Raw genomic sequence first — 23,166 nt, 5'->3', positions numbered from 1 at the left:
GCGATTATTGTTACAAATAAATTTAATAAATATTGAAATTACTGTAGTTTGCAAAAACGTAGTTATTTATTGTGACTTTATAGTAGCGCCGTCTTTGTTTGTGATTAACGTCAGCGGATCAATGACGTAGCACGACAATATTTTTTCCCCCACTCATCGCCATCTTCTCATCGGCTTGTTCAGCGTGTGTTTGGCTCATTGAGTTCATTTATTCATTGGTGTAAAACATCACAAGAATGGCTGACGCTACGCGTAAGTGTGCATTTATATTATGACAATTTTGGGGACTAGTTGATTTGCGAAGTCATTGGTCCATTTTTTGCGTTCGCTGCAAACGACATTCGACCGGCGTTAGGCTTACGTGCGGCCGCGCACACAACGCAGGCGATGGTGTGCCGGCACTAGTTTTTAGTTGGCCTTTCGTACAGTATCGGTTGATTTGCTGTAGAGCTGGTAACGGTGGTCTGCTTGATTTGCTTGCGCTGTCTCTTGCTCCGTGTTTGTCGAGGCAATATTTATCAGCGTTTTAAAAGTGCGCTGTTGGCGAGTGTCCCGGTTTGTTTGTCAGTCTAGCTAGGCCTCTGTGGCGCCATCTTATCGTCCCGCCTCCGTCGCTCGTATGGAGAATCAAACTCCTGCTTTGTTAAAAGCTGAAGTACTGTGAGAGCCATTTATTTATTCGCGATCTCATTAAAACTTGATTTGTGAAGCGACGGACTTCCATGCCTTCATAGGGGATGCGTGCTACCCTCATTAAACCGGTCAAAGGCAGACGACCAGAGTTGAATGACAATTTGCTTGGTGATCGAATTGGCTCGGTTCTAGCCGAATCGCTCGCATGTTGTTAAACTTGCGTCAGTAGGGCGTTTAGACTTGTCCCGGCACCGTAGCCATTGTATTACCGGCTCATCGGCATGCCGATGTGGAAGTCGGAGACTGATTCGTCACTGGGGCTCTTCGATTTAGTCTCCGATTCACCGTGGGTAGTCCGACGATTCCCCGAAGCCACAGGGATACATGTGAAAATACTGCTTCTCGCGGAGCCCTCTGAGCCGGAGGTCGCGGGTTCGATTCCCGGCCTCGGTGGCCGCTTTTCTGGTGGAGGCGAAAAGCAAAAACGCCCGTGTGTACGAGATTTCGGCGCACGTTAAAGACCTACAGGTGGTCAAAGTTAATCCGGAGCCCTCCACTACAGCGCGCCTCATCGCCTGCGTTGCGTCGGCGCGTTAAATAAACCCTACAATCAATTCTCGGGGAGCCCGCGGTGAGTCCGAGACTGTAAATTGAAGAGCCCCACTGCACGCAAAAAGATCGCATCTGTGCCGAATTCTCCGTAAAATGAATACGAGCCGGCACCGTAGCCACTGTATTACCGGCTCATCGGCTTGCCGATGTGGAAGTCGGAAGACCAGTACACGCGAAAAGGTCGATTCTCCGGTAAAGTGAATACCGTTCTATCTTTTTATCTTTTGTCGAGAAAATTAAGGGCCTGAAGTCCCCTTGCGTGTTAAACGAGCTAGTGCGGATGGTGGTATGCTGACGAACATGTCTGCCATGACGCATTACTTGCTATCCGTCGTTGCTTCGTGTCGGCGGGCCTCGTGCTTTTCCTGGCTGGCCATCTGTGTTCGCGATTTACCGCACTACCCCCCCCCCTCCCCTTTCCCTCACCCCGAGCTATTTGTCGTTTCGTGGCTGTGCGTATTTCCCTTTCCCCCTCTCTTGTGGGAGGCCTGCCAAGAAGCGCAGCTGTTTACGAGGGACCTTCGCCTATCTGTTTCGTCTTGCTTGCCTCGTACGTAACGCTAGTTTTGTGGCGGACGGCATGGGGTGATCTGAGCTCGGCGGTCGACCTCCAACCGGGTTTCTACTGCAGTGCGTATGGTTGCCTAAAAAAGTAGTTTGCCTGAAATTAGTAATGTTCCAGACCACTATTTAGTAATTCAACCAGCACTGAGGGCGAAAATTTCAGATTGCTCCCCCCCCCCCCCCTTTTCCCACAAACACTTCAACTTAAGGTGGTAGGCCACAAAAAAAAAAGTTTTCTTAGTTCACAAGCCAAGATTTTTTTTGCCGAATAATTTTTTTAGCTTTACGAAGTCCTAAAGTACAAAAAAAGTTACTGTTAATTTATTAGTTAGTTTTTGTCGAAAAATGCGTCGAAATTGCTAGCCACGCCGGCCGTAATAACTAAATAAGGAAATGTTCAATGGAAGAAAGCTTTGGCATTTATCTAGCTAAAGGTCTCACCTGTGCAGTGAGAAAAGATAAATGTAATACAATGAATATTAAGGAAGTTGTGATGAAAAAACTGCGTAAAAATTGCCGCTCTGACCAGTTTTTTTTTTTTTTTTTTTTTTCGAAATGAGCTCCAAAATACAAACTATTTCACAGATTTTTTATCCTTGTTCATTGTACAGGTCCATATGTTCAAAGTGAGTGTGCAAAGTTTCGTTTCAAATAACCCCAACTTTTATTTCTCTCAAGTGTGAAAGGCACTGATCCCTAAAAAAGCACATGCATGCACACACTTTTTGAATTTACTGGTTTTGAAATATCAATTCATCTACTCAAGATGCATGTCCCGTGGATGAAACATAAGCTTGACGTTTCATTTTCTTATACTTCGACAAGGGGCAGTCTAAATGACATTTACACCTTATAGATAAGATAAACAACATTCCTGACCTCCCTAAGGTACTCGAACCAGCCACAAAGGACTCCAAACAAACTGGGAAAGAGCCCAAAAGCTGCTGATAACAGGAGGCTGTTGGTGTTCAACAGCGGCTCTTGTGGTTACTTCTCTTTTACAAAACTCCACTGCTGATCCACCGAGGGGGCAGCAGAATCACGCGACTTGCAGAGTTTAGTAGCAAGTGTTGACCTTCGCGCCTGCGGCCAGCCATCTTAATCTGCAAGCACGGCATAGTTTGAATATTTGCAGCTCGTTTTAAATGTCGCCTCCTAGCCGACAAAATACTACATAGAAAGTACAGTAGACTCTTGGTAAACGCAACTTCAAGGGACCGAAAAAAAGTTCCGTTTACCAGGAGTTCTGGGCCCGCTTGCTCGAAGCCAAATAAGACAGTCTTATTCGCAGTCTAATCTAATTGGCAGTCTTATTCGGGGTCTTATGTTCCCTAGGCTATAAGACGCTTTCTGAAAACCTATAAGACAGCGAATAAGACTCTAAATAAGAACGCAAGAAGACTGTGAATAAGCCTGCTCTGAGCAGTCTTATTCACAGTCTTATGCTGACGTGGTCGGTCATTTCATCATAAAGACCGACCTCCATACCGTGAAAAACGAGTGCAGTAGCCGTAGAAGTGGCGAACGATACCGAGCGGCGGCCGTTCAACCGTCTGCTTGGAACAAATAAATGCCTGTTCCGGGAGATCGACGCCGTTGGAAACGCCGTCGGGAGAGAGGGTGGAAAGACAGACAACGCAGGCGCCGGAAGCCGCAAGGCCTACGTACTTTGATGCGGCACCGATGGCTGCAGCCAACCACCCTTTTCAACTTTCGCTGTGCGCTATGGGCGTGTGCTTGTTTTTCCCGGGTAGCGCGGCTTTTTTTCTCCCTCACGTGAAACAAAGATGGACAGGAATGATAGCCTGCGGCCCGATATTAATCCCGAGCAGACATCGGGCGGGCAAGAGCGCGGTGTGAATGTGTGATCGTCTGCTATGCCAGCTGTCACCGCAGTAGCTACAAAAAGGCGGCACGGAAAGGACGGAACAAATGTATTGTTTTATAAAATCATGCCCATTAATTCAGGAACACCAAATAGGCATTCACAATAGAACTGCAATGTGACAACAAAATTACACACAACAGCGAAACGCTTGCAGCCTGTGTACCCCTGCCCGTGAGTGTCAAATAAAATCGCGTTTTCAACGAGAAGCTGCGCAGACTTCGTGTCTTTCCTTCCTTCTCTGTTACGAAGCTTGATTGTTTGGGTTTGTACTTTGATTGCGCATTCTGCTTGATCAATTGGTATCCGGAGGCGCCACGTAAAAGCAGCACGCATGATATTAACATTCGGCTATATTCTACTGCACGATTGTTTACAGCTGCAGCCCTCGCTAAGTGAGCTGCCGGCTAGGCCGCGGGTGATTGCGATCGTGTAGCCGTTCCACGCGGCGTGAGCCTCTGGAGTGTTCGTTGGATATAAGTCTACGATGATGAACCTGAAGCCAATTTGCAACTTTCCAATTCACGGTGATATCGAAAGCACGAATCGTGTTGTGACAACGCAAGACAACGTCGCTGCTTTTTGCGTCAGCCCAGTGGGTTTCTCGGGCCCACGCTTCGAGCAGACGATCTCTGTTAATGACTTCGTTTACGCGGCCGGGCGAACGAGGCCCGGCCGCGTGAGTTGGCCTACCAAGGATGGCAGATCATTGTAACGTATTTGTGACAAGGCTGAAATACGCCGTCTGATGGTCAGCATTGCTTGAATAAATCCAATCATGGTTCAAAATAAACGCTTGCCCAACGCCGGTGACGGCAACAAGCAGTTTTGCAGCGTATTCCCCGCTTTTCCCTAGGGGCCTCTCTCGTGCTCATCTAGGTACTTGCTGTCCCTATAGTCTTGAATAAGACCGTTCTGTAGCCTGGCCCGAGTGCTTTCGAGCAAGCGCACTAGTCCGAATCTTATTCGCGGTCTTATTGAAGTCCGCTAATAAGACTAGACTGTGAATAAGACTGCCAATAAGAACGTGTGTTCGTGCAAGCGGGCCCTGTTTACTGAGAGAGATGTGCAAAGGTGCAAATTTATGTGCGTGCACACTCGTAAGGGCATTCATGGAACTCTAAGCACTAGAAGGTAGTTTTTCAGAAAGCAAGAAAACTACAAGAGGCTTAGGCACAGCGTTCACAAAGTTGATTTGGCAACAATGACTCGCTGTGACTACAAAATGCATCAATTATTTTTAAGTCCTTGCAACTGAATCTGCAGGGGGGCTAGAGGCTTCAACTTTGCGAGTGCGTACGAGCCACCGAATTTAGAAGACTACAACGCGGTAATGAAGCGCGAATAGCACCACGATGGCACGAACGAGGAGGCAGGAGCTGAGTCCTGTAACCTCGGCGTCTTGAATCAAGACCGAACGACTGGAACAAGAACTGTGATGTTGCATTCGTTGTGCTAACACGACTGACCACTAACGAGACGAGTCTTACGAGTTCAGTGAGACTAAAACACATAAAGGAATAAGAAAAAAAGCATCCGGAACTGTAAAAAGCTGATTCTCATAATGGGTATCACAAGAAGTTCCATTTCTGGTTCCGTTTACACGGTGACGCACAAATTTCAGTTCCCATTACCGAGAATTTTTTTACGTTATCTGAATACAAAACCAACCAACTTACGGGCTACTGTTCCGTTTAAGCGGCAATTCCGTTTAAGCGATTTCCGTTTATCGAGATTGTACTGTACTTCAACAACACAGCAGAGGGCAGAAAATTCCGATAATGCCAAATTGTGCACATACTCACTGCTGTGGAAAGCCACAATTTGCCGTGTCTATCAGCGCAAGTTGATGTCGCACATGCGGCAGTCTTGTTCCGCAACTACGGTGCAGTTTTGCCTTTTGAAGCGGCGTTTAAAAATCGCCTCCTGGCTGGGGAAGTACTGTACAAAAACCAAAAGGGCACTGCAACAAGACAGGACGCTCCAGGGGTTTTTCAAATGGTTTGGAAATGGGGATTTGAGTGTATCGTTGGCCAGCTGGTGACGTTCTATAGGCACAGTAAGGAAAGAGTTAAAACTGTGAAAACGCCTTTTTGTGGGAATTGAACTGCGTTTCATTGGGTTTTTCTTTTTGGGTGTACACTTTTACACCGGATAGTAAAATGTGAAGCATTAAACTTCTGGAACTAAGTTCTCATCATCTTTTCTGCCATACTATGGTTCTGTACAGTGAGTGAGACACAAAATTACTCTTCCGTGGTTTTGTAAATTTTGGCAGTCTGTAAAGTATTTAGTGCACGTGTAAATTGTGTCGTGGGCCGTAAACAGGCTTTTCTGAGGTCTGATAAAACAAGCGTAGCATGAAGTACCCATTCACTCGTTTTATACCGTAAAATTCTAAACAAGCGCCCCCACCCATGTAAGGGCCCCCCTAAATCCACTGCTAATTTCACATTTCCGTGCCATTCCCTCTCCCTCGCTCCACAGTGTCCGCACCTTGAAATCCACCACACTCGTGCAACACTGCTGTGCCACAGTCAGTCTGTAATCCAATCCAGTCGTGGTTAGCAACTCGATAGCCTGTCCTCGTTTTTCTTTTGGCGGTATCGCTTGGTTTTGGCGGCAGCATATGATCGATTTTGTTGCTGAGGCATGGGCCGCTGTACCAGTCCATTACTGTGGTGCAGGGGCTGTGGCATAAGCAACGCGCTTAATGGCTGGATGTTGGAGCCAAGGCACCACAACTCTTTTCTTTTTCTTTGGGGCCGACTCAGGGGAGTCTTTTGATGGTTTTAAGAGCGATGACTAACATTCTTTGGCCAAATGTTAGGTGCATGTGCATTCTGTTATTGTTGTGGCCGCCATCGTGAATTTTGGTGTCGTCCCCTTCCCACTTTGCTGATGATCTCGACTTGCCTGCGTGTGGGCGCTTGTTTGGAATTTTATGGTGGTAGTAGTACAAAGGGTCTGCTTCATTTTAACTGCCATTTTCTTCAAAGCAAGTCGATTATTTTGTATTAAGTATCCAAACCATTTGCTTTTCAGAATATGGGAGTTACAGCAACTCCCAGCCTGCGGCGACTGGGTAAGCCCAACGCGCATTTTCTTTCAAATGTTTGCAGACATGTTGTGTGTAGAACATTTGACATAAGTGTCCCCAGTAAATGGCAGACTTGCGTTCAAGCTGTGCACTAAATATGCAGTGTCGCTAAAACTTGCACACCTTTGTAGCTTTTACTGCATTGTGTAGTTTTGTAATTGAAAAAGCTTTATTGTAGATGCTTACTTGCATGTCTTAATGTGCAGTTGTTAGTAAAAGCATTTAACTTGAATCTGTAAACTGATTTCTAATCACTAAATGCAGTTTTGTTTGAGCAAAACATTGTATTCCGTTATGCTCAAAGCAGTGTTCCTGTTTCCAGTGCTTTTTTAGAAGCCAAACCATGCACTGGTCGAAAACTAAAATGGATTTTTCATACTCTGGGAATTGTCCTCAGAAATTGCGCTTTTTCGGATTTGTGGGGTTTCTGTGTTTGCATTTTCCTTCCCTCCCAGGTTTAAAGGGGAGTGATAGTAGTATTTGCCGTGACTACTGAGCTGTGCCCCGAAGCTTGTGGGACATGTCGCATGATGATCCCCACTCGTTGCAGGTATGGCTCCTATGGGGGTTACGGAAGTGTGGATCAGAGCTACTCACAGGCAAGCTACACCCAGCCTGCCTCGGGATACGGGGTCAGTACTGCTCGTTCACTGTCTGCATGCGTCCTCTCGTGGCCTACGCCTCAGTTCTGTGGTTTTTAAAAAATTGTTCAAGATGTCTGACGTGTGTTCACTCCTGCCAGTTTGTTGTTCTGCCTAGGCCGGGTGCAGTTTTGTCGGCCAGTTGTGGCGCTGTGCAGTGCACGCGGTGTTTCCAAGCCTGCCTCTGTTTCAGCAGCAGCCTCAGCAGCAGCCGCAGCAGCAGCCGCAGCAGGCCATGTGGGGTGCGACGTCCAACGTGACTCCGGCCCCAGCTGCTACCGGCTACAGCCAGGACCAGTACGGCCAGCAGAGCCAGTCGTACAGCAGCTACCAGCAGCCCAACTCTTACTCGCAAGGTGAGGAGGACTTCCCCCGCTACATGTGGTTGGTTAGATAGATGTGGGAAACGTGCCTTGGGTGGCACGAGAGCCCCACTGTTACAGGGGCCCTGCAGCACTCACCACCAACTGTTCAGAATGTATTTTGGGCTAAAGTCTATTGTCCCAACAATCTCCTTCTGCACGAAAGCTCTGTTCGTTATCACCGAAGCTGCACAAGATGAAATTGCGCATAATCGGTCCCTGTCGTCTCAACAGCGGACTGAGCGACAAAAACTGTGTGCTCTCTACCAGTGAAGGGGGTGGCTCATGGCATTCTTTTCTGTGGCCTTCGACATATCACAGGCCAGGTAGTTTTCTCTTTTTCTACGCAATGTGGAGGGGTCTATTTCTGGTCTTATGCAACGGAAAAACAAGGCATTGGTGCCTGCTCGCAAGCGTGCACTCAGGCTGGTAGGGTGTTTTTGAAGCAACGAGCATTCGTTGTCGAGTAATCTGGTTGAAAGGGGGTATTGAGTTCGTCACCCAAACTTCACGCACGCTCGAAACACGAAAGAAACACCAAAACTGTTCGTACATGTTCAGGCATGAAAGAGGCGGTTGCACAGTGCCAGCGACAGTGGATCATCACAGGAAATGTGAGAAATAACCCGTGAACTTGACCAGCAACAGCCAATAAGACAGCCACTGTGCTATGATGCAATTACAGTAGTGCATAATAAGATTAAAGAAAGCGTAGTTAGTTTTTCTGCATCTTTCACGGTGATTTCCGAGCTTACGGCTTCACGTGCATGTGTAATATTTGGCTCAGGTATTTCTGGCTGTGTAACCTAACATTGCGCTGGTTTATTTGCACTGCTCAAGCGTGAATTGGCAGTTGTGATTATGTGTTGCAGTACTGTTAGGGTTTTTGCAGTTGCGCAACAATTAGCCACAGAATATCTGCTGGTTTGCCTATGGTTGAAGGAAGCTTGTGTGGCACTGTGTTATAAGTGAAACAAGCTCAAGAGAGGCCTGAAACAAATAGCACTTCAGTGACACGGCCACAAGCTCTGTTGGAAGAAAGCAAAACATGGTGAGAAAATTGAGATGGGCAGTAACAATTTTGAACAAAAACAGATCCTTTATGCAACACGTGCGCGGTGTTCTTTGTGTGTGTGTGTGTGTGTGTGTTTAGTTTGTATATGTACAGTCCATTGAAGTTTAGGATGGAGTTCGCACCATGTTGATGTACTACATTACGGCAACCTGTGGCCCACCCCCCGCACGACATCAGAACTCCCCCTCCCCTTGTTACTTTCTATCTGTAGCCCAAAATGGCGGTTGTGACCTGAACAGGAACGAAGATAGATCTCCCCCATTTCGCGTTGTCCCCATCTTTTTTTCTCTCTCTCTGCCCTTTGTACTGCAAAGCCCCTCATCCCCCTTCCTGCCATGTCGGCTTCGTACACCTCTATCTTCCACCTCAAAAGGCTACCGACCCCTGTACTACATACAAAGCAACCTAGGGGTGTTGCTAGGAGACTTCTGTGCATTGTGTGTCAATCACTGTCTTGAATTCCCGAGGGTACTGTTTTGCAATCAGTGCTGCCACCCCTGCGCCAAATGCGCCAATTTGCGCCAAATGAGGTATCCTGCGCCATCCTAATAAAAAACCACGATTTTGCAAGCAAGTGCGCCAAAATTTGTGTCGCGCCAATCGCGTGCAGCCTGTTACAAGCACTACTTCGCAGTGGTCTCTAGACATGTACTATAACTAAATCGTGTTTTCCGCGGTGAGTTTGGTTGGCGCCGTCACTGTACCGCCGATACAGTGTTTTCGTCTAGCAAGTCATTGCAGCGCTGGAAACTTTCCTTCTTGTTGTAGTTTCCAATAATTCCTGCTATAAACAATAGGTAGTTTTAGGTGGCGTTTATTGCCGGCCCTCTCCGCTCCGAGAGCCAGCGGGAGCGCCGTTTCGCAGCATGCGTGACGCGGTCGGCTGCAAGCTCTCGCTTCGCTTGTTGGGCTCGCGGAGCGGACCGCCGCAAGTGAAGCGGGCCGTGAAAAACAGCCAGTCTCTCTAAAGCACGAACCTCATGGAGCGTTTTCTGCTTGCCCGCACACTGCGCGCAGCGTGGCAACATGGCGGCGGCTTCGGCCGCGAAGTGGTGTGGGGAGCTCGAGCGACCACTTTTAAGCGCTCTCTAAAACACCGCTCAAGGCGCGCACGAAGTTGCTTGTGTGGTAAAGGAGCTTATAATGTGTGCGAAATCGGTACTATAAAACATCATCCGCGTAGCTAGTGAAAACGTCCATGCAATACCTGCCGGGGTAGTAAGCCAAAAAACCACCGACGGAGCCAGCCGGCCGTAACCGGGCTGTCTCGAGCGCTTCAAAACAGTCGCCATGAGGCACGCGCCTCCCCATTGGCGCAAGTCGCCAGGCTCCTCCCAGTGCCGCGCGCGACGCGCGTCATTTTCTGAGCGTGGTAGAAACTGCCGCGTGCGTGCGTGAAAAAATCGCACGCGCAACGCCGACGCGCACGAATCGCATGCAAAAGTGCTCCTGCGCATTTCTCGTGCACATTTCCAGCTAACTTGGAAATGCGCATGGGGACTGATAGCAACCGCCTGCATCTAATAAAATAAAAAAGTAAAACACGAGGGCTTGCCTCAACAATTAATAAACTTGAAAAGAGGCGCGTTGTTTTTTTGCTAGGCAGGTTTGTCGAAGCATTTCAATATTCATTATTGTGTTGCATGTTGTCTTTTATCTACACCAGAAAGGAACTAAATACCTTGCAAATTATGTTTTGTTGCATTTTTGCTATTGCGTGGATACTTGGGGATTTAATTGCATCAAACTTCTGGCGACTTCTTGCGACTGTTTCGAAATAAGTGGAAGAAAAAAATCCCATTGCCCCAGGAATGACAGGTTGGGCTATAAGAGCCAAATATGGCTACTTTTTCTTGTGGTTGTAGAACTTGGCTATTTCGCTATTCTTGGGCTATTGGGAGAGCTGACTGTGAAAGCTATTTTTAATGCATGTTCGAGCCTGCCAACTATGAAGCGTTTTCAGTGACTCCTTGAAAAAGACTTCCCCTAGTAGGGACAAGAAGACCATTATTCTTGAGCTGTGCCGTCTATTTGTGATCGCATGTGGGAAAACCACCTTGAAGCGCATTCCATGACGACCTACACATCAATTACTGGTCGATACTGGTGAATCTTTAGTGTTGAGAGATGCTTTGGACACATCTAGCAGTTGATGTTTAGTTGCTCCAAGGTGCTCCAAAACTGGCATTTAGGTGCTCCAAATTGCTCCAAAATTAATAATTTGCTGATACAAAAATTGCTCCAAATCACCGTTCATCAGTGGCACCACTGTGCAATGGACTACTGGTATCTGGGTGCACAGAGTAGTGACGCAGCTTGAATTTTCGGTGCTATCCTGCAATCTATGCGGTGATCTATGCCGGGACCATTTTTGGTCGTCAGCAGGTGTATTGCCAAAGCCTGCTTGAGGGCATTGGCTGCAACCTGCAGTGATTCCACATGACCATTGTGGACCGTGTGAAGGCAGCACAGATGAGCACGTGCGAGCTAACCACTGGTGGGCGACCCTAACCCTGTCACCACAATTAGGAGAGAATGCACATGCAGCCTGAGGTGTGATCACATCATAAGGGATGCAGGGCATAGCTAGTGAACACCAGAAAGTACTGGTGGTCTCCGTGCCATTTAAAGGTGCTGTGGCTGCATTCCCCCCCCCCCCCCTTTTTTTTTACCCTAATTGGGGCAGAGCTGTAATGTGAGCCACCTGGAAAGAGGGCAATGCAAATGGCATCGCTTAAATGAGCCAAAATTGGTGTTTGGGGTTGCATTTTATGGTATTGCACCTCTTGTAGCACAGCTAGATGTGGGCCGCTGCGAGCATGAGGTGAAGTAGTTAGAGCACTTGCTCGTGTGGTATGGCCTAATTAGGTGAGGTAGAGTGTGTGCCTGCCCAGGGGTTGACCCTTACTACTGATTGGGTGGAGCAACAAGCAGCAATGTGCAGAGTCGTGGTCAAATGAAATGTGAACACGAAAATATGAACCAGAGCACGCAAAATTGAAGAATGTGATGTATGGAGATCACATAATGGCGCGGTTCTATATTTGGAATGTCGCATTTACAGACATTGTTACTGTTTGGGAGCCATGTGACAATTCGTCTTGTATGGCAAAAAATTGCGTGTGTTCTGGTTCATATTTTTGCGTTTGCATTTCGTTTGTCCATGACTGCTTTTAAATAGCGCAATTCACCTTCGTAATGCACATTTTATTGTGCGAAGATAACTCATAAGTACTGCAGCAGTGTGTGCACATAGCAAGCTTGCCCTGTTGTAAAATAAATGCAAATGTAAAAGAAACATTAGCGACGCTACAAGCTGCCTTACTTGGTGTTGGGCTTTTATGAGAACCTGTGACACTTCCGTAACTAGAGGTGTGCGAATACACGTTGGAGAGCTGTGCCTCCCTCCTCCCCCCTTAACCTTGTCCATTGGGCTTTCCTTGGGTCACGTCTGGCAGTCAGGGTTATGAGGAATTTAGTGCGAAAGCTTGGCCTTCGTTCGAGTCACTGTCTAGTGCCCAGCGTGGTGGTGGGTTTCTTACAGAAGCATGACCACATTGGTTGTTAGCAACGTTGTGTTCTGTACTGTTTTGTTGTGTTTGTGCAAGTACATACTAACTTGGGGGCGAGGTTTGTGCCGAGATTAGTGCTGGGCAAAATGTGGTAGCCAGCGTATTAGGTTAGCTTAGGAGGACGCACTAGTCCTGTGCTTGTTATAGCGAGAGAGACCACCTGGCAGGCGCCAAGCCACTTGCATTGCATGAGCGAGGCTGGGTGGATACAAGCCAGCAGCTGGAGCGGACACTGACCACAGGTGGGTGGGGGGCGTCCCGTGTGCAGGGCAGGGTGCGGCGTACGGGGGATACGGTGCCCAGGCTGCCCCAGCGCCTCCTCCGGCAGCAGCGAGCAATGCCGCCGCGTACCCGCCCGCAGCCAGCGCAGGCTACGGGGCCCCGGCACAGCCGGCTGCTGCCCCGGCCGGAGGCTACGGGGCCCCCGCGCAGCCGGCTCCTCAGGGGGCGTACGGCGGTGCGGCAGCGGCCGGCTACGGGGCCCCCCAGCCGCAGGCACCCCCGCAGCCGCAGGCGCCTCCGCAGCAGCAGGGCTCTCACCAGTACGGCGGCGCAGCCCCTTACGGCTCAGGCTACGGGGCGGCGGGTGGCGGAGGAGCCCCCTACGGTCAGGCGCAGGCGCCCGGAGGGCAGATGGGGGGGGCCCCGCAGCCGGGTGGCGGGGGCTACGGGGGCCAGGGCGGGCCCCCGCAGCCGGGGTCGCAGCCGGGACCCCCCAGCGGCTACGGGGGAGGCGGGGACTACGGGCGGGGAGGACCCCCCGGGGGCATGTCTGGGCCCCACGGAGGGCCGCCTGGGGCACCCTCCGGAGGTGGTGGAGGCGGAGGCTACGGGGGACCGCCGCCTGGTGGATACGGGGGCCCTGGCGGATATGGCGGCGGCCAAGGTGGGTGCGCCGGCCCGCTTGTTGTGCACTGATGTTGCTTGACGGTAACGTGCCTGCCCAGGGCCGCATTTGCCCTTTGCCCAACGTTGTAGTTGCTCCTTGGTTGCGCAGGGTTGTGTGCACAAAGCAGTAGCATACCAGGTCTGGCTGTGCACACTGTTCACATAACTAATGCAGGCAGCGTGCGGGGCAATTGTCATTGCATTGAATGAGGCATGTCTTAATATGTGTGTTTGTGTTATGAGAACTCTTAAATCTCACTTTCTGTGTCTAACCTCTGTTGTGTCAAGTATGTGGTGGACAAGGCTCACGTTGCTCAATTTTAATTGGCTGCTTTTAAAAAAAATCCTTTATTTCTCTGATATTGGTTGTGTCCAGTATGTGGTGAGCCAAGGTTGACACTGCGCAAGCTGGCTGGTCAGAATCCTTCACGCCCCGCTGTCCAGGAGCTATTCGCACACCTCTGTTGATATCACTTGCTGTTTGTTCCGCTCCGTACGTGGGTGGTGCAGAGTGGTTGATGCCACTTTGTTCCCTTCTACAGGTGGCCCGGGCATGTATGGCGATCGTGGAGGAAGAGGTGGCTTCAGGTACGTGGCTCTGCCGTTTCCTGCTCGCAGCGCTTCATTTGCCTTGTCACATTGTTCTCAACGACGTATAATGGGGAAGCACAGTCTGTTAAGTGCTGACAGAATTGCTCATTCCAGTTTGTCACAGATGACACGATATCGCAGTGTTCCATTATGCATGTTTGTGAACGCAGTAGTTTTGGTCACAGTAAGAACCTTGGGTATACAAGTGGTTTAAAAATGTAGGCAATGATTGCCAAACACCAGTGTGTGGGGTGTTTAGCCGACATGTGTTTCACACTTTGTCATTCTCGTCTCGCATGTTTCGACAGACGAAACTAGGGTGTGCCTTGCATGATGAGATGGGCTTTCTAACGGCGTTGCCCCACATTGGCCAATTTGTGTGACGCGTAATAAGAGGCCAAGTGGTCTCAGATAATTGAAGGTGTGTTCACGGGGGTGTAAAGATTGTACCCGGCGTGGTCGGCTTGGTGTTGCTGGTACCGAAAGGGGTTTCGTTTAACGAACTGGCTGGCACTAAGCCACGTAGCGCCTCTGCGAAAGTGTCGGGGCGCCTGGTGTTCCGCTGTGTGCTGTCTAGCCTTGGGGGAGGGGGTTCGTTCTAAAAGTGCTCTCCGGTGAGCTGGCTGGGCTCGCAGGTGGTGACCGTGATGATGTGATGATGGGTGTGTTTGCCCTGTTCTCTTCTCTGGCCCCCCCTCGGTGTGTTGTGCCCCTTGGCTGGGCCCGCCCGGGGCGGGGGCCCGTTGCATAATGAGAGCAGGAGATGCCGGGGAGTGCAAACTCCTTGCCCGTGAGAGTCGCAAGGAGGGAGGCCTAACAAATCGATGTCTGCTTCACACTCTAGTAATCAAGGTGGTCCCGGTGGCAGGGGAAGTTACAACAAAGGTAACAGCTTCACCTCATGGTGTCGCTTTGAGTTTGTCTATCTATCTGTATATCTGCATCTATATCTACGCGTGTACCTTAATTTGGGCCTAGTCTGTGTGCCTCGTGGGCACTGCATTAGAAAATCTCCCGACACAAAATTCTCATTGCATACTTGCCAGTACCGAGAGTCCGCTGAATAAAGCCTTTGTTTTTACGTTTATTTTTTTGTGGGTTGTGGTATAATTTCGTTGTTCGTAACCTTGGTGCATAGGCTGCACATAATGTTTTATCTACCAATCTCTGGTTAGTGTTGCAAGGCACACTCAAGACTGGTTCATGTTATCCAAAGCGTGGCTGGTGGTGATGATTGCAGTTTGTGGTATGTTGCGGCTGAATATGATCGGTGACACTTGATGAGGTGTCAAGAAGGTGGTTGCATTCCAGTATGGGAATGGGTGGTCATGTTTCTTCCATACTTTGGTGCGAAACCGGTAATGGTTAGCGTTGTGGCTCAATGAGCCAAGAAGGTGTTTATATGCGCTAAAGGCGCGGTTGTGGGCAGTTGTGTTTAACACTGCTGAAATGGAAATGGTGAGCGTGTGTTGCCTCGGCAGGTTGTGTGGCCAGCATAATGCAGAGGAAGTTCCTCTGTGAGATGGAATCACTAAGGCAGGCAAGGGCCGCCTAAGGGGGCAGCCTCTGATCCTCCCGTGGTGTGCCAACGTGTGGTATGGCAGCAACGGCTCTGCCTTTGTGTGGCTTTCTATGCACTTGAAGCAGTAGTTCAACTGATGAAATGGAGCAGGTTCCATGCGCAGTCGCAGTAAACTGCATTATGCACACACGTGCAATGTCAATGTGGTCTGGAAAGGTGCACCTTGCCATGTTTACATCCATGGCCGTCGCAACTGTTGCGCGATCTGCAAACTGTGAAGTTTTGAACTCCGCGTTGGTTTGTCCGCTCTAGAAAATATAAAGAATGCTACCTGTGCGATTCATTTGGTGCCTTGGCATTCCCGTTTGGCAACTGGGTAAGTTCTGGCACAACACCATTCAAGTAACACCTAACCCACAGAGTGTAGCCATCTCACACCATTTTTGTTTTCAACATCAGGGTGCAATGCCCAAACATCTTGAACATAAAGGTGAAAAAGGGCCGGCCAGTCCCATTGGTGCTGCTGAGCTTGCGTGGAGCAAGGTTGCTCCAGAAGGAGTGAGAAGTTTTGCTTGCTCCTGGGAGCATTGTCACGTTTTTCCCATACCCGATGGTTCTGTCCCGAATGTTGGGCTCTCCCCCAGTTGTGGGGTGGGGGGGTATCTCGATGCAACCAACATTGTGATGGTGGTGTGGTGTGCTCCGATGCGGTATGGAGCCGATATTCTTGGCGATTTCACATTGCACCTAAGGTTGCGTGATTGGGTTGCATGGTTGCCGCGTAGTCCTTTAGCTGGGTGTGGGCCGCTATTTCTGTACACGGCTCACAAGTGTATGCTGTGGTGCAATGCGCCACCCGGGTGTTAGTGTTTCTGGTTTAGTGTGAGCAGTGGTTAATGAACACATCATTTTGATTGACATGGTCCATTAGTAACGCTCTAGGGCTGGAGTTTGCAGTTGCGGTTTAACTTTCGAAAACCTGACCCGTTTTCCTGGTGCAATGCAAAGCCTGTGAAACGGAAGCTTGGCTTCTGTGCTTTGCCCTTTTAGGGGCAACGAAGGCTGCGTGTTTCAAAGAGGGTCAATTGAGGTGGGCGGTGCTGTTTCTTGGTTTGCGGTGGGATGCCGCGACGGCTGTGGAAAAGTGTTGGTCACTGCGGATATTGGGCGCTTGTACAAGTCGTGAAGCAACTTTGGTGTCTGGAGTTAAGAACCCGCTTGTGTGCTGTTGGCCGATCGAGCATGGGGCTCTTCACAAATAGGCCCGCTGCCACAGTTCAGGTGTTGAGTGCATTACCGAAGCAGTGCCACCATGTAGGGCACCTGCTGAAGCACACTTCCAACCAGTCTTGAGGTGCCTTGCAACACAATTTGGTCTGACCCTCCCCCCCTTATGACTACGCTAACGCAACATTTTTTGTGCGTTTGGGGTATCTTTTATGGGCTTTTCAGTTCAGTTTGCTGAGAGGAGGAGCCATTGCGTTGAAGTGCGGGCATTCTTTGGGGATGGGCTGTATCCTACCCATCCTATGCTATCCTATCCTAGGATAGGAGAATCCTATCTTTATTTTTATCATTATTTGGCTTGGAATGTGCAAGCATTCAATGTATGGCTCCTCTTCTGTGCGTATCAGTATGCATTGCTTGTGCTTTTTTAAAGTGCGTGTACCTTGAAAACAGTAACGCTGCTGCTCTCTGAGCACACTCTGCGATTGTTCACAGTATTTAGTCAGCTTAGTTAATCGAAAGCTGTAGCAGAGTGGAGAGCTGGTCCCAGTACGGTACGCGGTAAGGGACTGGTGCCAGTGCATGCGCAAAGGCGGCAAAACCGGTTGTGCACATGCGCAGGTGCGCCAACTGTGTACCACGTGTTATTGGGACTGGTTCTCTGCTCTTACAACTCTAATGTGTGTTACAGTAGTTCATAAGTAAATTACAGGGAATCCAGCTTCTGTTCTACCACACAGTGGTAACCTTTCTAAAAGTTCTGCTCTTAGGGCATCTGTGTGCCTTCATTGTTGGAGTTCATGACCGCTGTTAAACTGCAATTTAAGTCTTACAGCATCCTCGATAAACACACACCGGGGTTTCCCCCAAACCGGTGCGGTGCACAGTGACCCACGACGGTGCCCACCGGCACGGAGCGTTGGCCAAGGACAAACTGAGCGGTTCTACCCTAGCACCATCTCTTAGGCTGTGAAAACAACTCATCAAAACGTTCACAAGTGGCTAAAAAGCAGCGTAATAAGACACAGCGCCACTACAAAGTGATATTTATTGAAAGCCAATGATTATATGTACACACAAGCCATATCCGTCCCACATGCGCGACAACGTACTTCACCACTTCCACTAAGCAGCTACCTACAAGCTGCTTCTCATCTTCGTTCTGAGAGCCATAACGCGAGTTCCTGTTATGTTCCGCCCTTCCACTACAGCAAAGCATGTAGGTATTCGTGGTCTAGACACTCCAGTAACTGTTCGTGTAATTCAATCGAGCAAAACGAATGCAAAAGTCCAACTGGCTGGCCATGCATTCAGCCTTCTTTGCAGTACACGAAGTTCGCGTCCATTTCCAATCCCTGGCCCTTATTAACGCCAGTTATGAGCACGTCGCATCGTTGTCTGATGAATTCGCAAGCAATTCATGCTTGTCAGCGACAATATACAGCCCGTTCCGCCTTCACACGAGTGCACTGATGCTACAATTCACTGTACCGATGCGCCGTCGCTGCAGCAGACGCCACTTCGCCGGCGTCGTCCTCGATGCATCTCGGAATTGCACTCCGTCGCACCGTCGACTCTCACGGTGCGGGACGGGGCAACGAAAAATTGTCCTGCAACGGTGCGCCCCAGTTTATCAAGGCCAGATGGTGCGCACCAGTGCGGTTTATCGAGGATGAAAAGGCGCACCGGTGCGCCTTGGTGTGCACCGGTGCGGTTTATCGAGGGTGCTGTTAAGCAAGACAGTCAGTTTGAGGCTGGATTGTTCGCTTTCTTGCTGGCAGAAGGTACCTATTACGTTTGAGCTGCATACTGTGGGAGATCTGGTACGGCAGCCCCAGATATTCAACATGTTCCCTTTGGGAAGACAGAAAACGTGCAGAACGTTGGTTTTAAAAATATTTGCATTTTCGCGGAAATGGCATGGTTTTTATAGTGAGTTCTGTCTACATGCTTGAAATTGAGCAAAAAAAGTTTATTAAAAGGATGGCACTAGGCTGAGCACTTCAACACAGTAACCTCTGCGCAATGAGACACAAATATTCTGGAGAGGCATTGTGCTACAACAGTAACACACACTGTGTGGTTGTGACACTCAAAACACTTACATGCTGGCATTCTAGGTGCATTTGAAGATGTCTTTAAATGGTTATCATCTTGTGCCCAAGTCGTAAAGGCAAAGAAAGGTTCTATCATAGCTTTTGTGCTACCGTGTGGGTTATATTGGTCAGCTTTGACTCTAATACTCACAAAAAATTTACATTGGCATTCTATTGGTGTTACCTGGTGTACAGTGATGGTATTTTTGCCATGATGACTAAAGTCTCATCTGGAGGGCCTTGTGAATTTCATCAAACAAAAAAAGTACTCAAAGAATGTTCTTACCAGTCCTGTGGTTGGGGGCTATTTTTCGAGGATCTGCTGGATTTCGCAGAAGTGATTGATCAAAGGCTTACTGTTTAGGCTCACTGTTGCCTAATGCCTTGTTTTGCAGGCCTGTCTTTGTAAGGATGAGCAGCTTTAATGCATGCATTTGCGATTTTGCATAGCCTAAATCCAATAATAATTGGTTTGCCAAGCATAGGCTCAGTGTATCTGTTTTCGGTAATATGATTACTGCCCTGTGATAAGTGGCATTGAACTGGTGCCAAAATTGTTTCTGATGTGAGAGCATCGGGCACGGTTCTTGACGGGCGTTCCTGAAAGCCTAGGCAGTGCACGAGTGACATCGTTCCGTGGTACCTGCTGCTTCATCAGTGCTAAGTGAGGGCTTCCCGTGGCACGGGTTTTGTAGGACCTTCGGAGGAAATGGCCGACACCATCTTTGTCTCCAACTTGCCGGAGGACGTTGGAGAGATTCAGCTGGCTGAACACTTTGGTGCCATTGGCCTGATCAAGGTGAGCGTCCGCCTTTTTGGTCTGGAGAAGCGTCGTTTGGTGGTGTGCTGCGCTACAGTAGTAAGGGTGCCAAGTGGGATTTAATGTAAATTTTTGCAAGCACTAGTTGTACTGGGTAGTATTCTGCATGACAGCACCACAAAGCAGATGGAGTGCTGATCCTTCTGCTAGGCCACTGGTGAGAACACCATACCTGCCAGGTTTCCCGAATTGTCCGGGAGACTCCCGAATTTTGATGGTTTCGTACGATTGTACGGCCGAAACGAAAATCTCCCGAATACACACCCGTGTCAGGCCGAACCTTTCTCCCAGTTTGGACACATTGCGCCGGAGCTACCCGACAGTCTAATACAATCCTACAGCGATTGACATCGTGATAAGTGAGGAGGTTAAAAAGCGTAGTTGGCCATGCGTGCAAGTTAAGCTGCTAAGTAACACAGAAACGCGAAATGTGAGAGGCAGTTCAGTATGGTAAAGAAAAATTGCACCCAGTTCCGAGCACCCATCCTACCGGCGAGCGGCCGTAACACGTTCCACTCTGTGCAATGAACGTTTTTTCATCATCATCATGTCTAACACAACCCTCAGCCACGTTCTTTTGGCGAGGAGTCACAGGTACGAACATTGTTACGCTGTATTACCAGGACTTCCTGAAAAAGGTGCCGTCAGCCCCGCCGAAGATTTACCTAGCATCTGAGCAGGGGTGCATACCTCATTAGTTGTTTGGACGAAGCAGTGTAAATAATTGGACTCTGCTGCTACTAATTTTTCGATCCCTTAGCCTCCCCCCCTTCCCCTGTCAGAGCTCCCTAATGCCATCTCGGAGAACCTGGCAGGTATGGAACACTATGCCGAGGTAGTGAGGAAAGAGGTCATGCAGAATTGCCCTGTTCTGCTATAGGGTTGTCAGTCGCTTGGATTTATGTTCCTGGGGTCTGCCAACCCTCTAGTGGTTTGAGGAAGTCGTGCTAGTCAGTCTAGCTAGCCTCAAGTGTTGCCGATAGCCTCAGCTGGTATGGATGGAAGGGTGTGCAGTGATTCTGGAATTCTGTAGGGGATTTATATTGTGGTGCGGTGCTGCTGTTGGTTTCAGTAAGCATTGCCTCAGAAGAAGCAAATTTAGATCATTGTTTCGGTAAGCATCCATACAAAGCCTGTGCACTGCAGGCAGTCTTGGTTTGGTTTGTGTGACGAGGGCTTGTCTCGACACTTTCTTGTGCCAGCTTGACAAGAAGACTGGGAAGAACAAGATCTGGATTTACAAGGACAAGATCACGGGCAAGGGCAAGGGAGAGGCGACGATCACGTACGATGACCCTCCTACTGCAAGCTCTGCCATTACTTGGTTCCATGGTAAGCATATGCTGGTGCAGCGGGAGAATGCAGGAGGACAATCTGCCCTGAGGGCACACCTTACAAGCCTGCAAGAATCCCTATGGTCTTGCAGTCGCTTAATTTCGTCTGTCTTTGGCCGTATGCACGTACTTTGGAAGGCACATGTTGCTGTAGGGGTTGTATAAAACGAAATGGTTGTCCTGAAGTTACCCTTTGTGCCCTTGCACGTCCAACACTACACTGGAGTGTAACAGATGTTAAGGCTTCAGGACCCAAAAAAACTAAATTCATGAAACCACAAATCTGCAAAGAGGCCAGGCTGCCCTTGTCTGCCTAGATAAAGTGGAAGGTAGTTGCATCCAACCTGGGCTGGAATTCTGAGTTGTGTCCATTTCATAAATGTCCACTCTGTAGATGCATTTGAAAGGCCTTTTGACGAATGACGTGCACAGAAACATGTTTGGGTTGTCTGCTTTCAGCCAATCGGGGCTCGTTCCACATGGACAGAACTGAGAATTCCGACCCCGGTAATAGGTGGTGCAATACGAGGTTAGCTTGGCTCCCGGGCTTGCACACAAGCCTGGCTGGCAATGTTAAATGCCCTTAGGTGCCATTAGGTTTGGGACATGCCAGCTGCCTGACTGCATCTTGCAGCCAGTGTTCGGGTGTGGCTGGCCATCCTCGTGCTGGCACTTGTTGAGGTGTGTCCTCCCCCCTCTCCCTCGCCCAGGCAAGGAGTTCATGGGCAGCAAGATCAATGTGGAGCTGGCTCAGCGCAAGACTCCCTTTGGGGGCTTCGGTGGCGGCATGGGTGGCCGCGGGGGACCTCGTGGCGGGCCCAGGGGTGGCCCCCGGGGTGGGGGTGGCGGCGGCGGCCGGGGCGGTGGACCCGACAGTGGCATGGGCGGCCGTGATGGTGACTGGAAGTGCCCCAACCCGTGAGTGCGCCTTTTGGCATCCTCATCCTGATCTACCATCTTTTTCCCTTCACGTGCTTTAGCCTTTATTTTTTCGTTGCACATTCGACCACGGGACACCCGGACAGGAGCAGCCGCGGCTGAGCGTTCCCCCTGCTCTTCCCCCTCGTGCAGGGCGTGTGGGAACAACAACTTCTCGTGGCGGATGCAGTGCAACCGGTGCTCGGCGCCTCGTGACGGTCCGGGTGGCCCTGGTGGTCCCGACGGCCCCGGAGGCCCGCCCGGGATGCGGGGCGGCATGCGTGGGGGCCCCCGTGGTGGCCGTGGAGGCGACCGGGGTGGTCCCCGTGGAGGGGGCCCCATGGGTGGGGGCCGTGGTGGCGGTGGCCCCATGGGCGGTGGCGGCGGAGGACCACCCATGGGCGGCCGTGGGGGCGGCTTTGGCGCTGGCCGTGGCGGTCCTGGCCGTGGGGGTCCCATGCGGGGCGGCCCCGGGTGAGTTGGGGGCATAAGGGGGGGAACTTCTTGTTTGTTCTGGTGCATGCCTGAGTTCTCTCTTGTAGTGGTACGAGATAAACTTCTGTCACAAGCTGGCTAGCTTTTCATCTCTTAACTCCTTTCCGGTAGTGTCAGTGTAATGAAACTGGGGCAAAAGAGGCTCCTTTTGCTCAAAGAAATCAGTGGAAACGCGAAAGTACTGCAATGATAGAAGTTCTCAAAGGTGGCCTTGAATTCCAGAGCTGTTCCCACAAAAGTTGCACACCAACTTGTGGGTGGTGTGTTTTTTTCCTTTCCAGTAAGCTGCACTAATTTTCAATGTGATCAGGCAAACGAGGTTTTAGAGTTGCCATTCTGAGTGGGACACACTGTGAAGTAAAGGCTGAAGTTCATCCTTTGTGGTATCCTATGCGGTCAAACTGAATTTGCATGTACGTTGGATTGTTTTGCGAAGGTGCACCGAGCTTGCGGCAGAAGTTTTTGCAGAAATCAAGTGCTTGTCGCTCATCGTTGTGCTTTGTGTGTTCTCTTGCAGAGGGGACAGAGGAGACAGGAGAGCGCGGCCTTACTAGGTGTTCCAAAACACTGCAGCATGTTCCTCCCCCCCTTGGTTGGCGACACTCGTTGTCCTTCTTGACCAGTTTGTTGCCATTGCGCTCATCACCGTCACATAATGCACATATACTGTTTTAGGCACACCCCATCTTTCGTGCAAAGACATGCGTACCCTTTGTGTCCCATTGTGTCATGTTCTGTGTATCATTCCACAATCTGTTGAAGGGCAGTTGGCGCTCAACTGGCAACAAGAGGTTTTCTGTATAGTGTAACATTGTGTGGCCCTGAATAAAG

The 23,166-nt window shown here is 49.7% G+C and overlaps 1 protein-coding gene across 2 annotated transcripts; it reads left to right on the top strand.

Annotated features, from left to right (window-relative positions):
- The first annotated feature begins 125 nt into the window (after positions 1-125).
- Positions 126-23,007, top strand: LOC144145234 (uncharacterized). 2 transcript variants are annotated; one of them, XM_077676773.1, is made up of 12 exons: positions 126-252; positions 6,740-6,779; positions 7,345-7,426; positions 7,629-7,791; positions 12,713-13,330; positions 13,875-13,920; positions 14,768-14,808; positions 19,464-19,567; positions 20,791-20,920; positions 21,633-21,840; positions 21,994-22,314; positions 22,853-23,007. In XM_077676773.1, the coding sequence occupies exons 1-12, from the start codon at positions 237-239 to the stop codon at positions 22,887-22,889; spliced, it is 1,806 nt and encodes a 601-aa protein (XP_077532899.1). In that variant the 5' UTR covers positions 126-236; the 3' UTR covers positions 22,890-23,007. The 2 variants fall into 2 exon arrangements, with proteins under 2 accessions (XP_077532899.1, XP_077532900.1); XM_077676774.1 differs by having other exon boundaries at positions 127-252; positions 7,632-7,791.
- The last annotated feature ends 159 nt before the right edge of the window (positions 23,008-23,166 follow it).

Source organism: Haemaphysalis longicornis, unplaced genomic scaffold, assembly GCF_048455015.1.
Source record: "Haemaphysalis longicornis isolate Haplotype H1 unplaced genomic scaffold, Haemaphysalis longicornis Haplotype H1 scaffold_7, whole genome shotgun sequence".
NCBI lineage: Eukaryota > Metazoa > Arthropoda > Arachnida > Ixodida > Ixodidae > Haemaphysalis > Haemaphysalis longicornis.
This window is presented reverse-complemented; position numbering and strand designations above follow the sequence as displayed.